The sequence below is a fragment of the Theobroma cacao genome, chromosome 9 (assembly GCF_053813885.1).
Source record: "Theobroma cacao isolate CCN51 chromosome 9, ASM5381388v1, whole genome shotgun sequence".
In the NCBI taxonomy this organism is placed as follows: Eukaryota; Viridiplantae; Streptophyta; class Magnoliopsida; order Malvales; family Malvaceae; genus Theobroma; species Theobroma cacao.
In genome coordinates, this window is record NC_142647.1 from 5,943,393 (window position 1) to 5,963,006 (window position 19,614).

General features: G+C 35.4%; 3 protein-coding genes across 5 annotated transcripts; 2 read left to right on the top strand and 1 right to left on the bottom strand.

Annotated features, from left to right (window-relative positions):
• Nucleotides 1–854: 854 nt before the first annotated feature.
• Nucleotides 855–4,946, top strand: LOC18588611 (Regulator of Vps4 activity in the MVB pathway protein). The gene is made up of 6 exons (XM_018128364.2): nucleotides 855–1,066; nucleotides 1,149–1,281; nucleotides 1,505–1,608; nucleotides 2,813–2,957; nucleotides 3,047–3,187; nucleotides 3,294–4,946. The coding sequence occupies exons 1-6, from the start codon at nucleotides 1,026–1,028 to the stop codon at nucleotides 4,536–4,538; spliced, it is 1,809 nt and encodes a 602-aa protein (XP_017983853.2). The 5' UTR covers nucleotides 855–1,025; the 3' UTR covers nucleotides 4,539–4,946.
• A 4,123-nt stretch (nucleotides 4,947–9,069) lies between these two features.
• Nucleotides 9,070–10,279, top strand: LOC18588612 (uncharacterized). Its single transcript, XM_018127053.2, has one exon. It carries the CDS (start codon nucleotides 9,174–9,176, stop codon nucleotides 10,086–10,088), a length of 915 nt encoding a protein of 304 aa, XP_017982542.2. The 5' UTR covers nucleotides 9,070–9,173; the 3' UTR covers nucleotides 10,089–10,279.
• Nucleotides 10,280–11,937: 1,658 nt separating this feature from the next.
• On the bottom strand, nucleotides 11,938–16,046 carry LOC18588613 (ras-related protein RHN1-like). Of its 3 annotated transcripts, none has more exons than XM_018128468.2 (8): nucleotides 15,885–16,046; nucleotides 15,271–15,348; nucleotides 15,017–15,184; nucleotides 14,383–14,431; nucleotides 13,912–13,985; nucleotides 13,316–13,409; nucleotides 12,276–12,398; nucleotides 11,938–12,124 (listed from the first exon to the last, which is right to left on the bottom strand). In XM_018128468.2, exons 1-7 carry the CDS (start codon nucleotides 15,921–15,923, stop codon nucleotides 12,301–12,303), a joined length of 600 nt encoding a protein of 199 aa, XP_017983957.2. In that variant the 5' UTR covers nucleotides 15,924–16,046; the 3' UTR covers nucleotides 11,938–12,124; nucleotides 12,276–12,300. The 3 variants fall into 3 exon arrangements, with proteins under 3 accessions (XP_017983957.2, XP_017983959.2, XP_088666378.1); XM_018128470.2 differs by having other exon boundaries at nucleotides 15,881–16,017; XM_088810252.1 differs by lacking the exon at nucleotides 15,885–16,046 and adding an exon at nucleotides 15,491–15,562.
• Nucleotides 16,047–19,614: the final 3,568 nt, after the last annotated feature.

Here is a 19,614-nt window from a genome sequence, read left to right on the forward strand (position 1 = left end):
TCTTTATAATCTATAATTATAATATACATAAAAATATGAATATGTGTAATTGATCAAAATAGATATGTCTATTCGTTATACTTTTAAATTATCATTTAAGATAAAGCTTATTGATTATCATTTTAAACAATACTTATAAATTGATAAAAATAACATTTATTTGATATATAAGTGTTTGTTTGTTTTGATATAAAATATTTTTTAAAAAATATTTTCAAGAGCTATGCTTATTTGAAAGATAAAAAATTTATTTTAAATATAAAATATTTTACAAATTAATAAAAAAAAAGCCATTGATTACAAAAAAATGTCTCACAAGTATAAGACATTTCTCAATTTGTGAAAAAAACAGCAGAAAAACATTTTTTTATTAAACAAAACAGAGTCTAGTTAAAACCGTTATAATGGCCGTTGACTTTCCTCGTACACAGACAAATCCGAAAACAACTCTGAAACCATGTACTCAAAATTTTATCTTAAAGCCACCGGAAAATCATCATTCTTAAACTTAATTAACGAGCTTTAAGCACTTGATTAAAAGAACGCGATCCAGCTCATTAGATTCCCTTTAATCAAGACGATTCCCTCTCTAAACCACCTGAGAGAACAAAAACACTCCCATCCACCGTCCACTTTCCTAACCCACTCCCCTCATCCAACGGCCACGGTCTACCCCACCTACCGTCTTATCCGCACCAAATTAAAACACGCAACAATACCCTAAACTACCCTCCTAACGTTTAAATGATCGATCGGCTGGAAATTCCAGTCATTAAATGGAGACATCAAGGATATGATGGTAAATATACGTATCACTTTTTTAGTTCAGTGCAGTAAACCGGACTTCCTTAAAAAAAAAAAAATGTCTTAAAAACGGTACTGAAGAAGCTTAACCAAAGAACTTTTCTCTTCTCCTTTAATGGCAGATCTTGCATTTTATTGATTTGCATTTTGAGTTTACGGCGTCGTCTTTGAGTTCTCTGAGTCCAATCGTTCCACGGAGTTGAACAAAGGAGTGATCGGAGATGCTGGACGGAATCCTAGGCCGTGGTTTTACCTCCAAATGGTTTCTACTTTCTCTGCGTTGTCTATTATTTTTTTTCTTTCTTTTTTTGGAAATTAAATCGATCTGAGTTTTTTTTTTTCAGTAAATCATTGATCAAAGTGATAAAGAGTCGGATCGATGTGATAAGGAGGAAGAAGAGTGCCACGCTTAAGTTTTTGAAGAAAGATATAGCTGATCTGCTCGCTAATGGCCTTGACATTAATGCTTATGGCAGGGTAATTTTTTTTAAAATTATTATTCCTAATTTTAATCGTTATATTCACTACAAAAATATAGGAAAAAAAAAAGAAGAATTCAAAATTTAAAATTTGATTTAAATGTTTTTTTTTTGTTTTAGATTTTAGAAATTGGAGTATTTGAAATTTTTTTAAAAAAAGTTAATAGACTTTATGTACTTGGATTAATGTTGTGTTGATTTTTTGTGAGGTGGTGAAACAGGTGGAAGGATATATAGCTGAATTGACCCTGTCTTGTTGCTACGATTTTGTCGAGAAATGTTGTGATTTCGTGTCGAAGCATGTTTCAGTTATGCAAAAACTGAGGTATATGTGGTTGATTTCTTTATTTCTCTTTGATAAATTTTATTTTACCATCGTCTTTATAATGGTAACTCAAAATGTGATACCCATCTTACTGTTTTGTATGGGCATATATGTGGAAACATTGGTATAAAAGGGTAACTGTAAGTTACAAAAACAAGTGATCCTAAAGTTGCCTATTATTCTCTTCTGGTTCTGGATGGTGCCATATCTAGTGCGATTTCTTGGCAATAACATTAAGCTTGAAATATACGGCTGTGAACCATATTCTGCTGCAATCTGAAATAGGATCCACCTTGTCTGGACTTTAATTTGATAGTTACAAGTTACACATCATTTTAGCATGTAATTGATGGAGGTGGCCATTTCAGTGGAAAAATTAAATGTTAGATTTGGTTGTCATTCTTCTCTGTAGAACACTTTCAGCTTTTCATGTTCTTTTATGGTATCAAGACTGTCACACTTTGATGATGTGAAGTTGGATTTGCAGATGAATGGAGTAACATTTAAATTGAATTTAAAGTAATAAAATGCTTTTGGGTCCGAAAAAAGGTGGTTTATTAAAACTGCAAGGATTGAGTAATGTAACTCAGTTTGGAATTGTTAAAAAGTTATCTTTTCATCCAAGTTTTTACCAGGCTATTCAAATTGGAAATTTTGTTAAAAATGCAAACATATGTCTGCTAAAGAAGCAAATGAAATTTCTCTTACCATAATGATTTTAAGATTGCAAATTTCCCGATGAGACTTTTGTTCTGGCTCCTCCACAGATTCCCCTTCTTGTATGCCTTCTTTTAGTTGCTGATTTATTGCAGTAGTTTAAAGGATTGTGGACTTCTGCGTACTGTATGGATTTGGTGTTTTGGTATTTCAACAAGTTATTAAGAGTAGACAAGGATCTAGTTTTTATCACCTATTACGGTTATATCAATATTTGCTTTAAGTTTATGCTAGGGAAGACATATGACTATTTGAGCATAGTAGAAGATAGCATCTTAAAAGTATGCTTCAGAATAAAAGGTTTTTATTTTTGCAGGGGGTGTAAGATGGGTTGTAGTTTGCTGACTATACTTTTTAATTTATTTTATTTGACTTTGATAAAGAGATACAGATTGTGAACTTCGTTGGTTTTTTTTTTAATTGAAAATTATCATTAATAAACAGAGCAAAACATCAGTTGCTTATTTTTGTCAATAAATGTACACAGTGATTGCCCCGAAGATTGCAGGGAGGCTGTTGCGTCTCTAATGTTTGCAGCTGCAAGATTCTCTGATTTGCCAGAGTTGCGTGATCTTAGGCAAATATTTCATGAGAGATATGGAAATTCCCTGGAATTATTTGTTAATAAACAGGTAAATTTCTGATGTCTCACTCCAAAAGGAGAATAATTTATGGTTCCATCACTGCATTTTATGACCAACCATATAAAATTTGATGATAGCTTGTCGAGAATTCAGCTTCAAATCCGTCCAAAATGGAGAAGAAAGTCAAGGTCATGCATGATATAGCGTCAGAGTTTTCCATAAATTGGAACTCTGAAGCTTTTGAGCGAAGAATGTCTAAACCGACTGTGATTCCACAGGTATGCTTCTCCTTGTGTTTGATCTTGACCTTTTTAACATTCTTGTTGAGCTTATCCTAGGGTCTACTCACACTGTAACTCCTTTGATCTCTGTAATTGTCTGTAGGACCAACCTAAAAATGATGGGTCTTTCAATGTCAATGGTGATAAGCATAAATCAAATGATGGAAAAAGTGCCGATCCACAAGGGGATAAACCTAAAGTTTCTGCTGGTAAGCTTGAATTTTGGAATGGGAAGGATGATGTTGCCTTGAAAACAGCTAGATTAAGCAGTTCTTCTTATGTGAAAAGAATGGAAAGAGTTGAAGGTGAAGTCAAGCTAAAAGACAGTAGGGAGAATAGAGTACCTAGAATAGATAACCAAGATGTTCTACCACAGGGAAAGCCAGATCTAGATCCTAGTTATGCAGCTCCACAATTAAAGAGTCATGATAAAGATCTCTTTGCTGCTAATAACTATGCTGGCCAATACAATGTCCAAAATTCAACAAGAAAAGCTCATGAGGAAGATGAACCCAAGTGGAAGCCCTACTTTAATAGTGGCATCCCTCCTCCTTATGTTAAACCCAATATCAAACCAAAGCATCTCAAGCATGGTGCCAGTGAAGGATCTTCACATGCTGGTTTTGATAGCAATGGAGTCTCTGCTGATCCTTCAACACATAACAGGTCCTATGCAGTTAATAGAACTGATAAGTACCAAGAAGGGTTGTATTATCCTGATAAAGAGGGGCAGATAATTCCACCTACAAAAGTGATTAGTCATGATTGCAAAAAAGATTATTACTATAATCATGATGGGAGCAATACCCCCATACCAAGACAAAGATCGTCAAGGAGGCGACATTTGAAATCACCATCTGGTCATAATGGAGTCGATAATGTTGAAGATACAGAGTTTGCAAGGAGGAAGCCGAGAAGCAGGAGAAGGGATGACTCAAGAAGAGGCCTGCAAATCTTGTTTGATGATGAGCAGCATAGAAATGATGAGGAGGAAAGGATAATTGATAAGCTGTTGATGCATTACAGTAAGAAGCCATCATCCTGTGACGAGGGAAAGGTAAGAAGAAAGTCTAAAAGTCGTCATGCACATCATATGGGAAGTGATGTGGGTGAAGTCCCACAGAAAGCAAGCAGAGATAGATCTGATGATATGTCTAAGACCATTTCCCATCCAGCTCGATCAATTTCTCTCCCTCATGAACAAACAGCTCAATCAGAGGGAACTAAAGTGTATGCTCGTGCTATATCCTTCCAGCAAGATAGTTCAAATGCAGCCCGGCATGTGCATCCAAAGTTACCAGATTATGATGATTTGGCCGCTCACTTTGCAGCAATGAAAGGGAGATAGAGCATTAAGCATATTGAAGTCATTATTTTTAATCTAATCAGTTTGATTGCATCAAGCTTAAACTTCCTGCATTTGCATAGCTGAGTTGGTGCTGGCGCTGTCTTTTGGGGAAACCTTGAGCGGTACTTCGATGGGATTGTAGGCCCTGCACTTATCATACATATTGCTTAGTAGTTTGAGTATACTTTCTTATGTGTTTCTAGCACCGTTATTACTATTTCCTGTGACCCATGGCCGTAACAAGCATATATACACTTCCTGATTCAATTTTTTTGGATGACATGATTGTAAAAGATGTGTAATCTATGCATTTAAGCTGGAAATGATACAAGTTTCTGTATTAGTGGATATTAAGTTGAGAATTGAGTTTGGTTCAATGGTATTAAAGTTGATATTAAGTTCCTGCAACTGGTAAGGTACATGTTATTTTCTTGGTACCCAAATTTCTTCAAAGCTACTCGAAACTGTTTAAAACTTTATTGAAATTTGATTTTAGTACCCAAATTTTACTTGAACCCGTTAAGTTCTAAATGATACTACTATAAATTTTCATTAACCATGTATCTCAGATTCCAAAGTTGGCTTTGTTGGCAAATGCTTGCAATGTTCAAGTAGTTTATCCAGGTTTGAATCACCCTACTTTATGAAAAATTAGCTTTACCTATCCGTCAGTGCTGACATATGTTGGTAACCATTTTCTTAGTTGGTAATAGCTGAATATTCTTGTTGATCACCATAGAGAACAGACTTCGGTGTATCATATCCTTAACCGGCCAAGTTCATATATACTTTTGAGTATTTGAATGCTTCAAATTACTTTGAATGACAATGGTGGACCCTTTAGTACCTTTTAAGTGCTCAGTCTGTGCTGACATTTTGACAGGGAAACCGTCCTGAGCCAAACACAATGAGAGACCTGTAATAGCTGGTAATCAACTCTTAACCACAGATCACTCCAAGTTCGTTAACTTGTCTTTCATTTCTGTTTCTTTTTCTCGCACGGTACTCTTCTTATGACTGATTTAACTGATCTTTTTGTCAATAGAATGTATTGATTATTGAACAATTTATTTTTAATAATAAAAATACGATAATGGGAAAAAGAGCTTCTTCAGGAAGCATCAAAAGGGCCATAGTTTGTATTATTAGTCTTCCACGACGAAATATCATTCCAAAACACAATTTACATGTAATAATTAAAAGAATGAACAATCTCTTTGGAGGCATTGGTCCCAATACATAGATAAAACTTAGTTGAAAAATCAAATTGACTACATTCTAACTATACAATTTTTTTTTTAAAAAAAATACATTGTCATACATTGTTACATACATAATTTACTTGATGGATTGACTCCAACAATACCATAAATTTCATACCTAATTCATGATTTTTAACTACAAAATTGAGTTTTTTGTTTTCTTTCAAAAGAGCAACATATATAAAAATTCTTCCTTTATCATAAAACCTATTTTTTAACAATTAATCTAATACAAGTAATTAGGAGATTCCACGAAAATTAGCAATAAAATTAGGAGATTAGAAGATGGAGAAAGAACAATATAGTAATTAAAAGACCTGAATTGTTGACATAGGGCAGCAACTCGGTGTAGGTGACTGCGTTGACCTCTAACGAAAATCCAAGTAAGGGAAAGAACTAAAAATTAGAAGGAACAAAAACAATGAGGAAAGGTGCGTTGCCCTTTGAAAAATTTCTAGACCAAAAATGAATTGAACAGAGGCAACAAAAACACAGTAAAGAGGGAGTGCGGTGTCCTCAAATGACAATTCAGTCAAAGGAATGAATTGAAAAAACAGAAGAAAACAACGAGGAAGTGGAAACGGAACTCCAGCACTGAAAACCCTAAATGTAAAAAAACAAAAAGACTAGGCCATTGTTGTCTTTGACGTACTGTACATTTCCATGGTATATAATAATGGTCTGAAATATAGCAATTATTAAATTTGATAATCTTGTTTTATAATTTATGAACAGTAGGGCGTTTCGGCTCAGCCGGTAGAGCGCATGGCTTTTAACCATAAAAATAGTTGTTTAGTTCAGTTTTTTTTTCATTTCAGTATAATTTTTTTTTTCATCAGCTTGTATTTGTTTAGTTCAGCTATTTTTTTATTTCAGCATAATTTTTTTTCATCAACTTGTATTTGTTTAGTTCAACTTGTGAAGGCAAAATATTTTTTTTCAGCTTGTATTTGTTTAGTTCAGCTTGTAGCAGCTTGTAGAGGTACAATATCTTTTTCAGCATGTATTTGTTTAGTTCACATCTCCTCAATATTAATTTTTTTAATAAAATATCTCCTCGTTAAATTTTTTGCATTAATTTTTTTAATAAAATATCTCTGGTACAAAATATTTACTCATCCACTTGTAGAGGAAAAATATTAAAAAATAAAATATCTCCTCAATTAAGTGGCAAAATATTTTTTTAGTAAAATATCTCCTCAATTAAACGGCAAAATATCTACTCATTAATTTTATTTAGTTCAGCTTCATTAATTTTGTTTATTCAGCTTGTAGAGATTTTGAGTCGTTAATTTTTTTTTAAATATCAAAATATCTGTTCATTCATTTTTTTTAACAAAACATCTTACTTAATTAAGTAGCAAAATATCTACTTATTAATTTTGTTTAATTCAGCTTGTAGAGATTTCGAGTAGTTAATTTTTTTAGCAAAATATTTACTCAATTAAATGGTATCGTATTGGAATCATCTTGAAGTTTAGCTTGTAGAAATTTGAGTTTTTTTTGAATTTTGAATTCGAGAATGCTTACGTTAAGTGGTATTATCTTTAAACTCAATTTGTAAAGACTTCAAGTTTTTTTGAACTTTAAATTCGAGAATTTTTACACTCATTAAATGGTAGCATCGTCTTGAAGTTTAGCCTAAGTGATTTTGAGTTATTTTTAACTTTGAATTTAAAAAATGTTTACGCTCAATTAAACAGTAGCATTGTCTTGAAACTCAGCTTGAAGTGATTTCAAGATTTTTTAAATTTTGAATTTAAGAATGTTTATGTTTTATTAAAACTCAGCTTAAAGTGATTTCAAATTTTTTTACACTTCGAATTCAAGAATGTTTACGTTTAATTAAACGGATTCAACTAAACGAAGTTAGATTTGTCATTCCATTTCGGCTAATCATATGGTCTTTATGATTTTTATGTAAAAGTGTTTTTTGCGTGATAATTACTATAAATTAATATAATCATTGAGAAAAAAAAAATAGTGTTATTTAAAAATGCTCCTGAATCTTTTTACGGGCGAAAGTTGGCAGTTGTGGAGAATCCTCTGGGAACAAGTGGCGTTTGGTTAGTATGTGTATGATGCCTCTAATTATGGGCCTTTGGGTTAGGACAATTGGGCCTTAGGCTCTAGTATCAAACAATTAGATTCGTATATATATATTTTATTATTGAAATAACGATGCTTACTTGCTTAGGATAAGCTAACTCTCGTTTGTTAATATATTTGTGGTTTAACTTAATTTAAAAATTATGATTAGAGGGAAAATTTGGTGCAACACTAAAATTATGCTAAAGCCATTTATGGCTTGATTCTTAAACTAACCATTCATTTTATTTGCACAGAAAACACCTTTGTGCTTCCAAATATGGAGGAGCGGGATAGAAATCAAAATAGATTTCTATTAAGCCATTAACATAAAAAGTTAAAGCTTTCTAATCAGGTTGTCTGTCTGTTTCAACGAGTCTAGATATATTCATACATAAAACATAGTTGAAGTCCCATTAAATCCCCTCCCCCTGCCCTTTATATTTTATATATGTTCTTGTCGTAAAATGAGAAGAGCTAGACAGATTGTCTATACTCCCCTGGCCCAACAAATCAGTGTCTTCAGTTGCCTTTCTGTTTTAATTTGATTTTGTAGTGCTAGAAGGGTTGCATTGTTATGCATTACACACGTGTGTAGATACGTAAATGCTTCTAATATTTGTGATCTTGTATAGTCTTAAATAGTTGTACTTTTAGGTTGAGCGCAAAAATAATCGATGTTGTACTAAAGTATTGCGTTTTTTTTTTATTATGATCTGCTCAAATCAAGAACGAAATTAGCATTGTTATTTAAATTTGTTTCAGATTCAATTATAAAAGTACTGGAACGTTATGATATTGATATCCATTCTCATCCCTAAAATATTAATGTGACATTTTTAAAGTTCTTTCTCTTATGAAATGTTGTCATCCACAAATGGGAGAAAACAGAGGAGGGAATTCTGAATGGGCGTATAGGCCCTGACACTTTTAGTGGTCTGAACTGTTTTAGGCTTTAGAGCAGAGAAAGTCACGATGATTGATGATGCATCAAACCATGTTGCAGTTAAAAGATGACCATTACGACCTTAAATGTCAGGAGGTAAAAAAAAGAATACTCTCCTCCTCAGAACAAAGGAGCTCCTTACATTCCCTATGCCCAAAGCCTCACAAGATTCCCATCCTATCTACTTTCCTTGTCGAAGGTAAAGGACTATTTCCCGCCAAAAAATGCTTCTTACCCCTCCTTTAATTACTGTCCTCTTTCACTGTCTCCTCCCCCAGTCCACAGTCCACACGAGAAAAAAACAGTGAGAGAGAGAGAGAGAGAGAGAGAGAGAAAGAAATGAAGGGGGCATCCAAGGTAATCATGGGTGCAACACTGGTAATGGTGGTGTGCCTTGCCATTGTGTTAGGTCTAATCCTAGTGCTGCTAGCGGAGCTCTACTGCTCTCTCTTACTCCGCAGGCGTCAGATCAAAGAATCCACCTCTGACGCTACCATAAGCGACACAGCTACGGCCGCTGCCGCCGCCACCCCCACTAATACTACTTCTTTCCGTTCTCCTCAAGGTCATAACCAAGATCACCAATCAACCAGTCCCCTTAGTAGCTTCTATGCACAAGGAGTTCTTCATGCACCAAGGAACTTTCTCTTCCCTTCACTCCCTTGCAAACAAAAGAAGAAGCTTGAAAAAGAGAACCATCTAACTTTACTTCATCAAGTCCTTGAAGTTCATCCCCAAGAGTCAAACACAAGCCCTCATCAAATCGGTATCTTATCTCCTACATCCCCAACAACTTCCTTTGCCACGACCTCACCGCAGCCTGTTCAAGAAATCTCAATTCAAGTTGGCACTGGAAGTACCACTATTAGTACTTGTAACGAGAAAGCTTGCGGTGCTCCTGGTGCGGAGAATTTTGTTTACATATCGAACCCTATTTACGACAATGATGCTGCAGGCAGGCCAAGCAGGGCAGATACTCCGTTCGAGACTCCGGATACATCGCCTTCACGTTTAGAAAGCAGCGGTTCTTCAGTGGATGATGATGAGAAGGCTCAGACTTCGGATCCTGTTAGAGTACTCTACTCACCCCCAATGACACCTCCGTTGAGTCCAATGAAGAAGCTCCCAGCTCAGGCTTGTTCCGTCTCTCTTACAGATGCTAGGTCTTTAGGCACTTCAGCTAGTGATTCCAACAGTAACAATGGTCTTTCATCATCTTCTTCGGGTTCTCCATGCACTTCTCCTTCATGGTGATTAGAGTTTCTGTCAAAACTAGCTAGGCAGTGCAACGTTTATTTTATTTTATTTTTTGTTTCTTTTTTGTTCTTTTTGTCTGTGAGCTTTGAGAGGTGTGGTTGTTTTTTTTTTTTTTGTGAATATAGCGGCGGAGATGGTGGCTAGCTGTAGCAGAAGAAGATAAAACATGAGTCTCCTAAGTTTCTAACTACTTTTCTTTTGCAGGCGTGGCCATGGCTCGGCCACCTAAGCCACGCCGCAGCCCATGCTAACTAAAATCCATACTTTCTCGTCGTCTTTTTTACTTTGCAGAAATGCTTTCTTGTAGGCATTTGCTTGTGTGGGTGTTTTTGGAAAGTTGTTGACAGCAGAAAACAAAGCTTTATGGTTTTGTTTTTCGGGATAATGTAGAATGCACGTGACATTGCAAACAGACAACGGTACTAGAAGACCAAAAGAAATGCTTAGGAGAAAAAAAAACTCTCTGTTTTTGAGGGGCCTCGAATGGTGATTTCTATGCATTATAAAAGCCAAAACACAAAAATTGTCACCTGCGAGGCTTTGTGCACATTATATAATGACATGTCTTGTTGGTTTCTATGAGCTGCATAGGGCAAGAAGCTTCAGTTTCTGAACTTACTGAATTTATTAGGCATACATTTGTCAAAGTGTTGTGATTATCTGGGCACTGGCCTCCCTTGCTTTGATAGATGGAAATACCCTTAAAATTGAAAAAGACAAAAATCCAGCACTGCCCCCCTGTCCCTCACCAGGTACACATTTAGCTTGTTCTGGAGTAATGCTTGTAACAAACTGCCTATCGGTTTAGTGGCTTGTTCTGCACTAAGTTTTCTAGCACTTTAAAGGAAAATTTTTCCTTGGGTTGCAAGTGAATCACGCTAATAAAGCCCAATTAGTGAGCTGCAATATGCCGCATATGACTATGACCATTGACGAAGGATCATTTAACTTGGGAAAGTGACAAGAATGTTTGATTAAACTTAAGCCATCAGGAGGGCAGCCAGTGCAGATTTTTTATTTTCTTTTTGGAGGGGTCCTAGAGCCTAAGACAATATGGTTCATGATCCCCTTGGAGATACAGAACCTGGATTTGTTCCCTGGCCTGTGGAAAGACCCCGCACAGTGGGGTAGGTGATTACTGACAACTAGGTCAATCCTTGTTGTTCATTGCTGATTATAAACTGGATCAATAGTTACTCGGAGGAAAGAGCTCAAACGTTAACCTACTTGATTATGCAAAGAAACTTGTCCAGCATAACAGAGAATTCATATCAACTTAGAAATTAATGATTGATGTATGGAAATTGGGAAGTGGAAGACTTCCAAAGGTCTTATTTACTTTTCATGTCTAGGATCTGTTTTGCGTGTCCACTTGGATACGTGACAGAAAGAATCTTTTCATTGCAATATATGGTTTCAACAATCGACAAGGCCATATTAGACGCTTTGGAGTGTTGTAAGCACTGGTGGAAGCATTGTGACAGGCAAACTGAATTCTCCAAGGACAACTAGACATAAGTGGCTGTAATGCCAGCAATAATTTGGTGAGCTATTGCTCTTAAAAGTTTGTTTCTGAGTACAAGAAACTTCCAGTTGTAACTCAGCTTGCTTATATTCCTTGCAACATAATAAGTAATACTTTTCAGGTGCTTCTTTTCATTGATTTATTTAGCTTCTCAATGAAAAAAACTATTTAACTTGGGCCCAAAAATTTTAATAATGAAGGCAGAGCAGCTTTTCTTGTATAAAACTTTTGATACAACTTGCACTATTTGCTAGTGAATTCTTTAATCTACAGGCTATATTATGTCAACTCGTTCGCCACATTGCACATAAACCCTAATAGTTCAGTGATCAAATTCATTTCCTTGCATTGAATTTTTATTCATCAGGAGTTCCATGATAATTTCTTACACAAAATGAGCACAATTGAAAAATGGCAAGAAAGCTTTTGTGTTCGAGCAGTGTACATACACAGATATTCATCAAAGTGGATAAGGCCAGAAATCAGATTAATCTTCAGTTTCGACGACCTGCAATGAATTGTAAACTATTAATTGAGAAAACTTGTTAAGTTAATAAGTGAGGCACAAAATAGATTGCTTGTAATCAAGGGGAAATGCATAGATTTATTCAGATGAAAACTGATTTGTCAGAACTCAGACATCAATACAAATTACGTACAAGTGGACAACTAGCCCTCGTATCATCAGGAGCAACAGAAGAATCTTCTTCCACTTTCTTGCGGTCTGCTATGCAGTTTCATTCCAGTTGGCCGAGAAGGAGCAGCTTTTGCCACTCTCTTTGCTGCAAGAGAGTGCATGAGCACAAGAAAGAAGTTCAGAGGGTGTTTGAAAATTGACATCAACAAAGGGGTACCAACAAGCAAATGTAAATTGCGCAAAATAGATTGCTCAAACTTAAGCTAATTTCATGTTCCAAAAGATTTGCTCAAGGTCTTGTTCAGCTGTTTCATTTTTTATTTCGTACATGTTGTGCAGCTGTTTCTTGTGTCTGGGTTAGCTTGTTATCCCTGGTTGGTTATTTTATTTTATATAAAGTTCTTTGACTATGAAAATATAAATGAATAATTGTTTGATATTGGCTTGACTAAGATGAACACAAATGAGCTAAAGCTGATACTTTGTGATTTTTCCAATTTAAATCAGTTCATGCTTAATCACAATTAGTGTAATGTAAAGATTATGATGAAAACTAAATTGGATTTTGAAGATAAAAAAGTATATGCTACCATCAACTTAAATGATAGATGACTAGTAACATCTGTGACTAAGCAAATTAATTAGAAAAAATTATGATCTACTATATAATTGTGTGAGCCATATTCAGTGGAGCTACATTATGCTCCAGTTGGAGCCGAAAAAACAAACAAGCGTAAAGATTTGCCCAAGCTTAACTTATAATGTGTAGTATATGAGAGCAAGCTTTTGGGTGGGTCAATCAGCCATATGGTTGATGATACTAGTGAAGCTATTGAACAGTATCCAAAGATCATTTCCTTTCTGTCTTTAGTACCAATAGATTATGCTATATATGCATTGAGGCAAGTTAGCTATAGCCTACTTTCATAGACCAAACAAAATAAAAAGTGAGACAGGATGAGTTTCAAATTGAATCATATAGGAAGAAAATGGCTTATAATTTGCATATTTTTAATGGGAATATGAACACCTTAAAGAAATAAAACAGAGTATTAGTATTACCTATTTCATAAAAGAGTTCATTGACATTCTGTGCAGTCTTTGCTGATGTTTCAAAGAAAGTCAAGCCATTTTCTTTGGCACATTGCTCACCTTCCTGCATAAAACAATAGGACTGACTTCAACATATATAGGTGTTATTCTGTATTTTCAATTTGATTTTCTTCCTTGTCCCTGTTCTAGGCAATGGTAATATGGCCTTCATATAATTTAGCATAAGTTTTCTCTGAAAGACATTAACAAGAATAAAAACACAGTATAGTACAGTCATTTTCTCAGATTCACTTAATATGTGATCAATGACTGATTCACCCATGTTGAGGTCTAGCCTGCTGAATAAAGTGCATACTGTGACTAAGACTAACTGAGGCAATAACCCAAAGTAACCTGAATGCTGATCGGAGCCTTCTTTGATGTGTCCTGATAACATCTTTGACAATAGTATGCAATTATGAACAACGTAAAGCAAATTTTAAGATGTCCTGGTATAGCAGTAATCAACCTAAGGCTCCTGTAGGTGGGGCCTTTAATTTCAAATCTTTCTAGCAGAAAAAGAAAAAAAAAACCGATAATTGAAGCAAATAGTGGATTGCAGATACCTCACTTCCCACTTTTCTCTTTTCTTCCAAGTCTACCTTGTTTGCTACCAAGAACATTATCAAGTTTGGATTTCCTGAACCAGTGTAATATGAATCAAACAATATGTTAAGAAATAAGAAACATGCTTGAATTATTAGTTCTATGCTCAGTCATTGTCATAATACTAAAATTCAGTAATTCGAACAGATCTATGGATTAAAATATCAAAACACATATGTTATACTTCTGGTCAAATGTTTAAATTTGTAGAATAAATCAAGCTAGAACTCATTCTTCAAAATTTAAGGGGACAGGTACTTTAAAATCAGTAAAAGAGTAAACATCTCAAAGACAGCAACCTCATTTGCAAAGGGAAGAGGGGAGTGTGCAATAAGGATCTATCAGAAAAGAAATGGTGAAGGGTACAAAGACCTCTACTGAACTTCACTCCTAAGAATAAATCATTTCAAACATTTAAATTTGTCAGTTACCTTGTCTTTGTAGTTCCTGGATCCATTTTTTGGCACGCTCAAATGAATCCTGAAAGACCAACCATCATCTCATCAGATGGACATCCAATGTCGACAAAAGCATGAATGCATGATGGCAGTAGCATTAAAGAAAGAAAATTTGTATTTCAAAAAAAAAGAAAAGAAAAGAAAGAAACTTTGATTCAACTATATTCTTATGACCTTAAATACATAAATTTAAGTCTTTGTCAGTTGTTATTGACTACTGCACGAATAATTTTAAAACCTGCACCTTTGATAAATGGTCTGTCTTTCAAAAATGCAATAAACCAGTAAGGAAACAGCTGATTCATGGACATTTAGTTTAAAATTAAGGGAGAAAACAATGAGGGGGGATGCCGCAATCTATAAGTATTAATTAGGCAAGTTTCTTATAACTAGATTTGCAGATAGAGTATCTAGGTCACACACGCAAACTCTTCCTATATTGCTATTTCATCATGACAGCTTGTATCGATGTATCTTTTGGGTTTGATTGATCCCCATTGGTGAAGTTCATAACTCATAAGGACATCAAGTAACTCAGAGATGTTTAATTAAAACTGAATAAACATTTTGAAGAATACAAAACATCCAAAGCTTGACAGAAAGTTACCGAGCTTGTGATATCATATACCACAACAGCGGCAGCTGCACCACGATAATACATGGGAGCCAAGCTATGGTATCTCTCCTGTCCTGCTGTGTCCCATATATCAAACTTTATGGTGGCTTCATTCAGTGACAGAACCTGAGTGAAGAAGGCTGCTCCAATTGTTGATTCCTACATTAATTATACAATTATAGTAGATGAAATATACCTTGATGATATCACAAAGGCAGAAAATAGATTGTGAAATGAAAATAAACCTGGTAATCAAAAAATTGCCCTTTGACAAATCTCAATACCAAGCTTGTTTTCCCAGTTCCCATGTCCCCAAGAAGTACCTGAGAAGAAAATCATGTGAGTTTTACCCCTTCTTTTGGCCATTCATGACTATTCATTAGTAAATAACAAATTATAACTGTCTCAATAAACATAGTTCTTTAGAAAGTATCAACAGAGGAACAAGGAGGAACTGTATTCTACATTATAGAGAAACAAGAAAATAGGAAACCAATCAACAAAAAGAAGCACTTTCTCCATTGATCTCCTGCAACAAGCCGGGATCAAATTAATCAAACCAAATCAGTTCAAGCTCATGAAAGTAAGTACTGTGTTCAGGATTTAAATCAAAAGAACAGGTAAACAAAAGGGTAGAAAAATATTACTACCAAGAACTTCAAAAGGGGCATTTTGTGTTTGTAAGAATATGTTTCTTTAAAGCATTTTCATGATCGTAAAGGCATCAAGGTCATGTTTACAGTGGAAAAAGAAAAACAGTTGTTCTGAATCAAAGAACAAAATCTTTCCTTGTTTGAACCAAACAACCAATCATTAAATCAAAACCAAAAAAAAAGAAAAAAGGGAAAGACATACCCACCAGCTTGGCTTGTATGTTCTTGTTGCTCGTCCTCGCCATTAACCCTTTGATCAGAATTCAAAGAAAGAAAGAGAAAAACAGAGAGGTGAAGCGATAAATAGAGAACTCCAAAAGAGAAACGATGAATTGAAGAATAATCAGTTGAAAGCGAAATGGAAGCAAAATGGAAATTGACAAAACCTCACCACCAGAAGATAACGAGAAGAAAAATGGCTAGCGCCAGGAACTTTATTATTGTTTCCAAGAACTGTCAAAGAAAGATTATAGCGAAAAGTAAAACTGTCGAACGTAGGAAGGGGCCAAAACGGGAGTGACAATAGTAGTTGCTATTTTCTAAGTGAGACCGGTAGTTTTGTCAGTTGACTGGTAAGTTGCTCTCTGTTTTCAGCTGTCTTTTTTTTTTTTTTTTTGTCTTTTCTAAGAACGACAGCCACGTCAGCTTTGAATGCGAATATATATATATTTTTATTGGAGTTATCCATCACCATATGTCAGCAGCATTAAGCAAAGCTGTTGGCTTAGCTATCTGCTTTGCATGCTAGCAGTGATGGGTTTTTTTCCCGTTGTTTTTTTTCTGGGACAATGCTAGGCTTGTGGGGTTCTATTGAAAAATGTTAAACTGTTTGACAGTTTGATAATCTAAATACTTATAAAAATAAATACTCATTAAAATTGTTATCTATTACTATGTCATACTATTTGTGAATAATCGAATCAAACAAATAACATTACTCTTGTTAATTATCCCTAATTGATTTGATTGGTCTAAACTCTCAAGCAATTCCGAAATACGAAGTTGCATGCATCTATTGACGAGGGAAAAAAGAATTAGGCAAATTACTAGGTAATGTAATTCAGTTCCATTTCAAGTTTATTTCACAAGGCAAGCCAACATTATGGACCTTATTCTTTTTCTAGGTCCCGAAGTATGGCGATGCTTATCATTTTCCTGAATATTGAACCACGCTCAATACAAGAACAACTAACCTAAGAATTAGGTACCCTACAAATGGGTTTAGAATTGATGTTGTCTCGTTCAAAAAATATGTTTTGGGATTGCATATAATCATGGGTTGGATCGAAACCCAAAGCCTGTAGCTACCTGGGTTTGGGCGTCAACTTGAGCTTCCCAGGCCACAGCCTTTACCCAACAGCAGGTCCCAACTCCGAAGCCCGCTGGTCTCAAAAACTTTTATACCTGAAAATAATTTTTTTCCCTCCTCCTAAATAAAGGAAAGAAAATTACTTTCTTGTCAATCAGCGTTAATTTATTAGTAGAAGAAGTCATGTTCTGTCATCTTATAATTTAGTTTTAGGTTAGCCAAGGAAAAAATTAAGTAAACCTCGAAGAATAGAGGCTGTTAAGTATATTTTTCTGGTTAGTAGTTAGCCATGACATTCCAAGGCAATGTCACATGCCCACAGTCTTGCCATTTGATTTGAATATTATCAGAAAGCAAAGGGAGATTCGCTGAACAACAACTGAAACAAGGGGAAACAGCAGATTCCATCAGCGTTCAGCTGACATATACCCGTACCAGGTTCAATTATAGTATTTTTGCCAATTCCCAGGCATCATCAAATTCTCCTGTCCAACAGCGCTTTGTACTTTCTATGCCTGTTAGAAAGAAAATCATTATTCTTTTGTCTGTTTCTCCTTGTTGGCTTGGTATCTGATCCACCTTCTTTCCCCACCGTCTCGCTTTCAAGTTACATTTTCCATCTCCATACTGTTTGAGGAGTTTCAAGAGTAACAGGTTAAGATAAAAATGCAGGGACTGGAAAACGCCCAAACTTGGATGGTTACGCTCTCCAAGACTTAAATGGATGAGGTTGGGATTTCATAGATGGAATCACATGATGAAAGTTGAAGCCGCGGGCCCTGCACTGGATGGATATTGCTAATGTCATCTCCCACTTCCTTTGTTATCTGCCAAAATCATATCCAATCCTCTACTCTGCCTCCTTTTCCTTGTCTTTCTTTAACATTACCCTTGATTGTAACTGGATTCTTCACCTCTACTCTACATTCAAGCTTGGCTTGACAAAATCGCAATTCCCAATTTAGTGCTTGAATTACCTTTCGTTTATGTCAAAATCAAGCTCAAAACCTGTTAAGTACAAATAGTTTCATATATAAGTGAATTGGTCTCCCCAATTACGATGGAGGCTATGGAATTATTACTACCTTAACATGGTACACCTGAATATAAAGGTACTCGTATTAGTAAAATGCTTAGCAGAGAGACATTGCTGGGCAGTAACCAGACAATGAATAAATAACCATTACATAATGCCGCTTGATTAAAGTAAGATGGCGGAGGAGATCTCATCTCATCCACACTGAAGAATGTTAGTGGAAACCTGGAACCGTTTTCACTAATCTATGAAATAAGGCTCCACATTTTCCTAGTTATTAGTTATCTGAGTAATTGGAGAATCTGGCTACGTGTACAATCAGCCATATAAACCCCACATGAAAACCTCATCTCTTCATGCACCCACTTATCTCACCATGTGCCTTTCTTTCTTTTACAAAAGAGTAAGCAGAACTTGTTTGTACTATTGCTAGTAAATTTATCTAGAATAATATAAAGTGACTGAAAATGCCACCTGTATTTGAATCACAATAAATAAGGGAAAATGAATCAATAAAACAATGCACTAGTTTTTGTGATACTCGATCGGTTGAGCAAATGAAATGTCCCTTTCGTTTTTTGGTATTGGACATGAAAATCTGATCTTAGGGAAACTAAACCCATATCTCTTTCTGCGCCTCTCACCATGGAATTTGGGGAGGCTTTTTTATTTGATTGGTTAAGCTAAGGACAAACAAGGTGAAATCACTAAAGGGGAACCCCTTGATTGGTTGGTTGCTTATTTCAACCTTACACACCATACAAAGAGCGATAAATATTGAGTCCTTCCCCATCTTGTCCTATATAACCAAGGCCTAGTCGCTTCTTTAAGTTTGCCACCTTGAACTACTTTCATTCAATCTCTCTCTTTTGCCCAAAAAAAAATATGGCCTCCCATGGAAACATTACTGTAAGCACCTCCCCAAAAGGCAGCAACTCGGAAGCAGCTGTGCCAACCAATTCACCCAAAGGCGGCCAATGTTTGTGCTCACCAACGACTCACCAGGGCTCGTTTCGATGCAGATTTCATCGGTCAAGTTCATCAGCCTGGATGAAGCGATCAAAGTCCATGCCTGCCAATGGTTCCCTGGCTTCTCTTTCTCCCAAGTCTGTGGAATCTACATAAATTATAAATACTAAAACTCTGTTCCTATAAGCATATGTTCCTCCATGTTCTCATGAAAATCTCCCTTTGTCTCCCTACTATGTGAAAAAGAGAATATCTAGGTATGCTGGATTTTCTGTATTTGCTTGGGATATGTGATTATAAATATCTGCAACTGTTTAAATTCAAAGAGCTAATCAAGAGCTTAGCTTCTATTGATTGTTGTCTGGTAAAGCTCTCTCTCTCTCTCTCTCTCTCCTTTCCAAGTTAACTGCAAAAATAGCTATTAGTTCAACACTTCTCAATTCTCATGCATCGATATGCAATCGATCTACAAGCAAAATCCTGACTGGTTTCATCTTAATTTTGTCTTTGCACTAACCTTTATTGCCATAGCTTGTTTGTAGTTTCCCTCTACCTCTTTGTCCCATAGCTGAGTTGATCATTAACAAACCTGACCCTACGATTTCATAAAGGCGAATTTCGA

Excerpts from the sequence above, each read along its gene's own strand:
- LOC18588611 (XM_018128364.2), top strand. The coding sequence starts at position 1,026 with ATGCTGGACGGAATCCTAGGCCGTGGTTTTACCTCCAAATG. Across the intron at positions 1,609-2,812 it reads TCAGTTATGCAAAAACTGAG|TGATTGCCCCGAAGATTGCA; the intron begins GTATATGTGGTT and ends AAATGTACACAG. Across the intron at positions 3,188-3,293 it reads AACCGACTGTGATTCCACAG|GACCAACCTAAAAATGATGG; the intron begins GTATGCTTCTCC and ends AATTGTCTGTAG.
- LOC18588612 (XM_018127053.2), top strand. The coding sequence starts at position 9,174 with ATGAAGGGGGCATCCAAGGTAATCATGGGTGCAACACTGGTAATGGTG.
- LOC18588613 (XM_088810252.1), bottom strand. The coding sequence starts at position 15,547 with ATGGAGAAAGTGCTTCTTTTTGTTGATTGGTTTCCTATTTTCTTGTTT. Across the intron at positions 13,986-14,382 it reads CCAGGAACTACAAAGACAAG|GAAATCCAAACTTGATAATG; the intron begins GTAACTGACAAA and ends ACACTGGTTCAG. Across the intron at positions 13,410-13,911 it reads AGAGAAAAGTGGGAAGTGAG|GAAGGTGAGCAATGTGCCAA; the intron begins GTATCTGCAATC and ends TGTTTTATGCAG.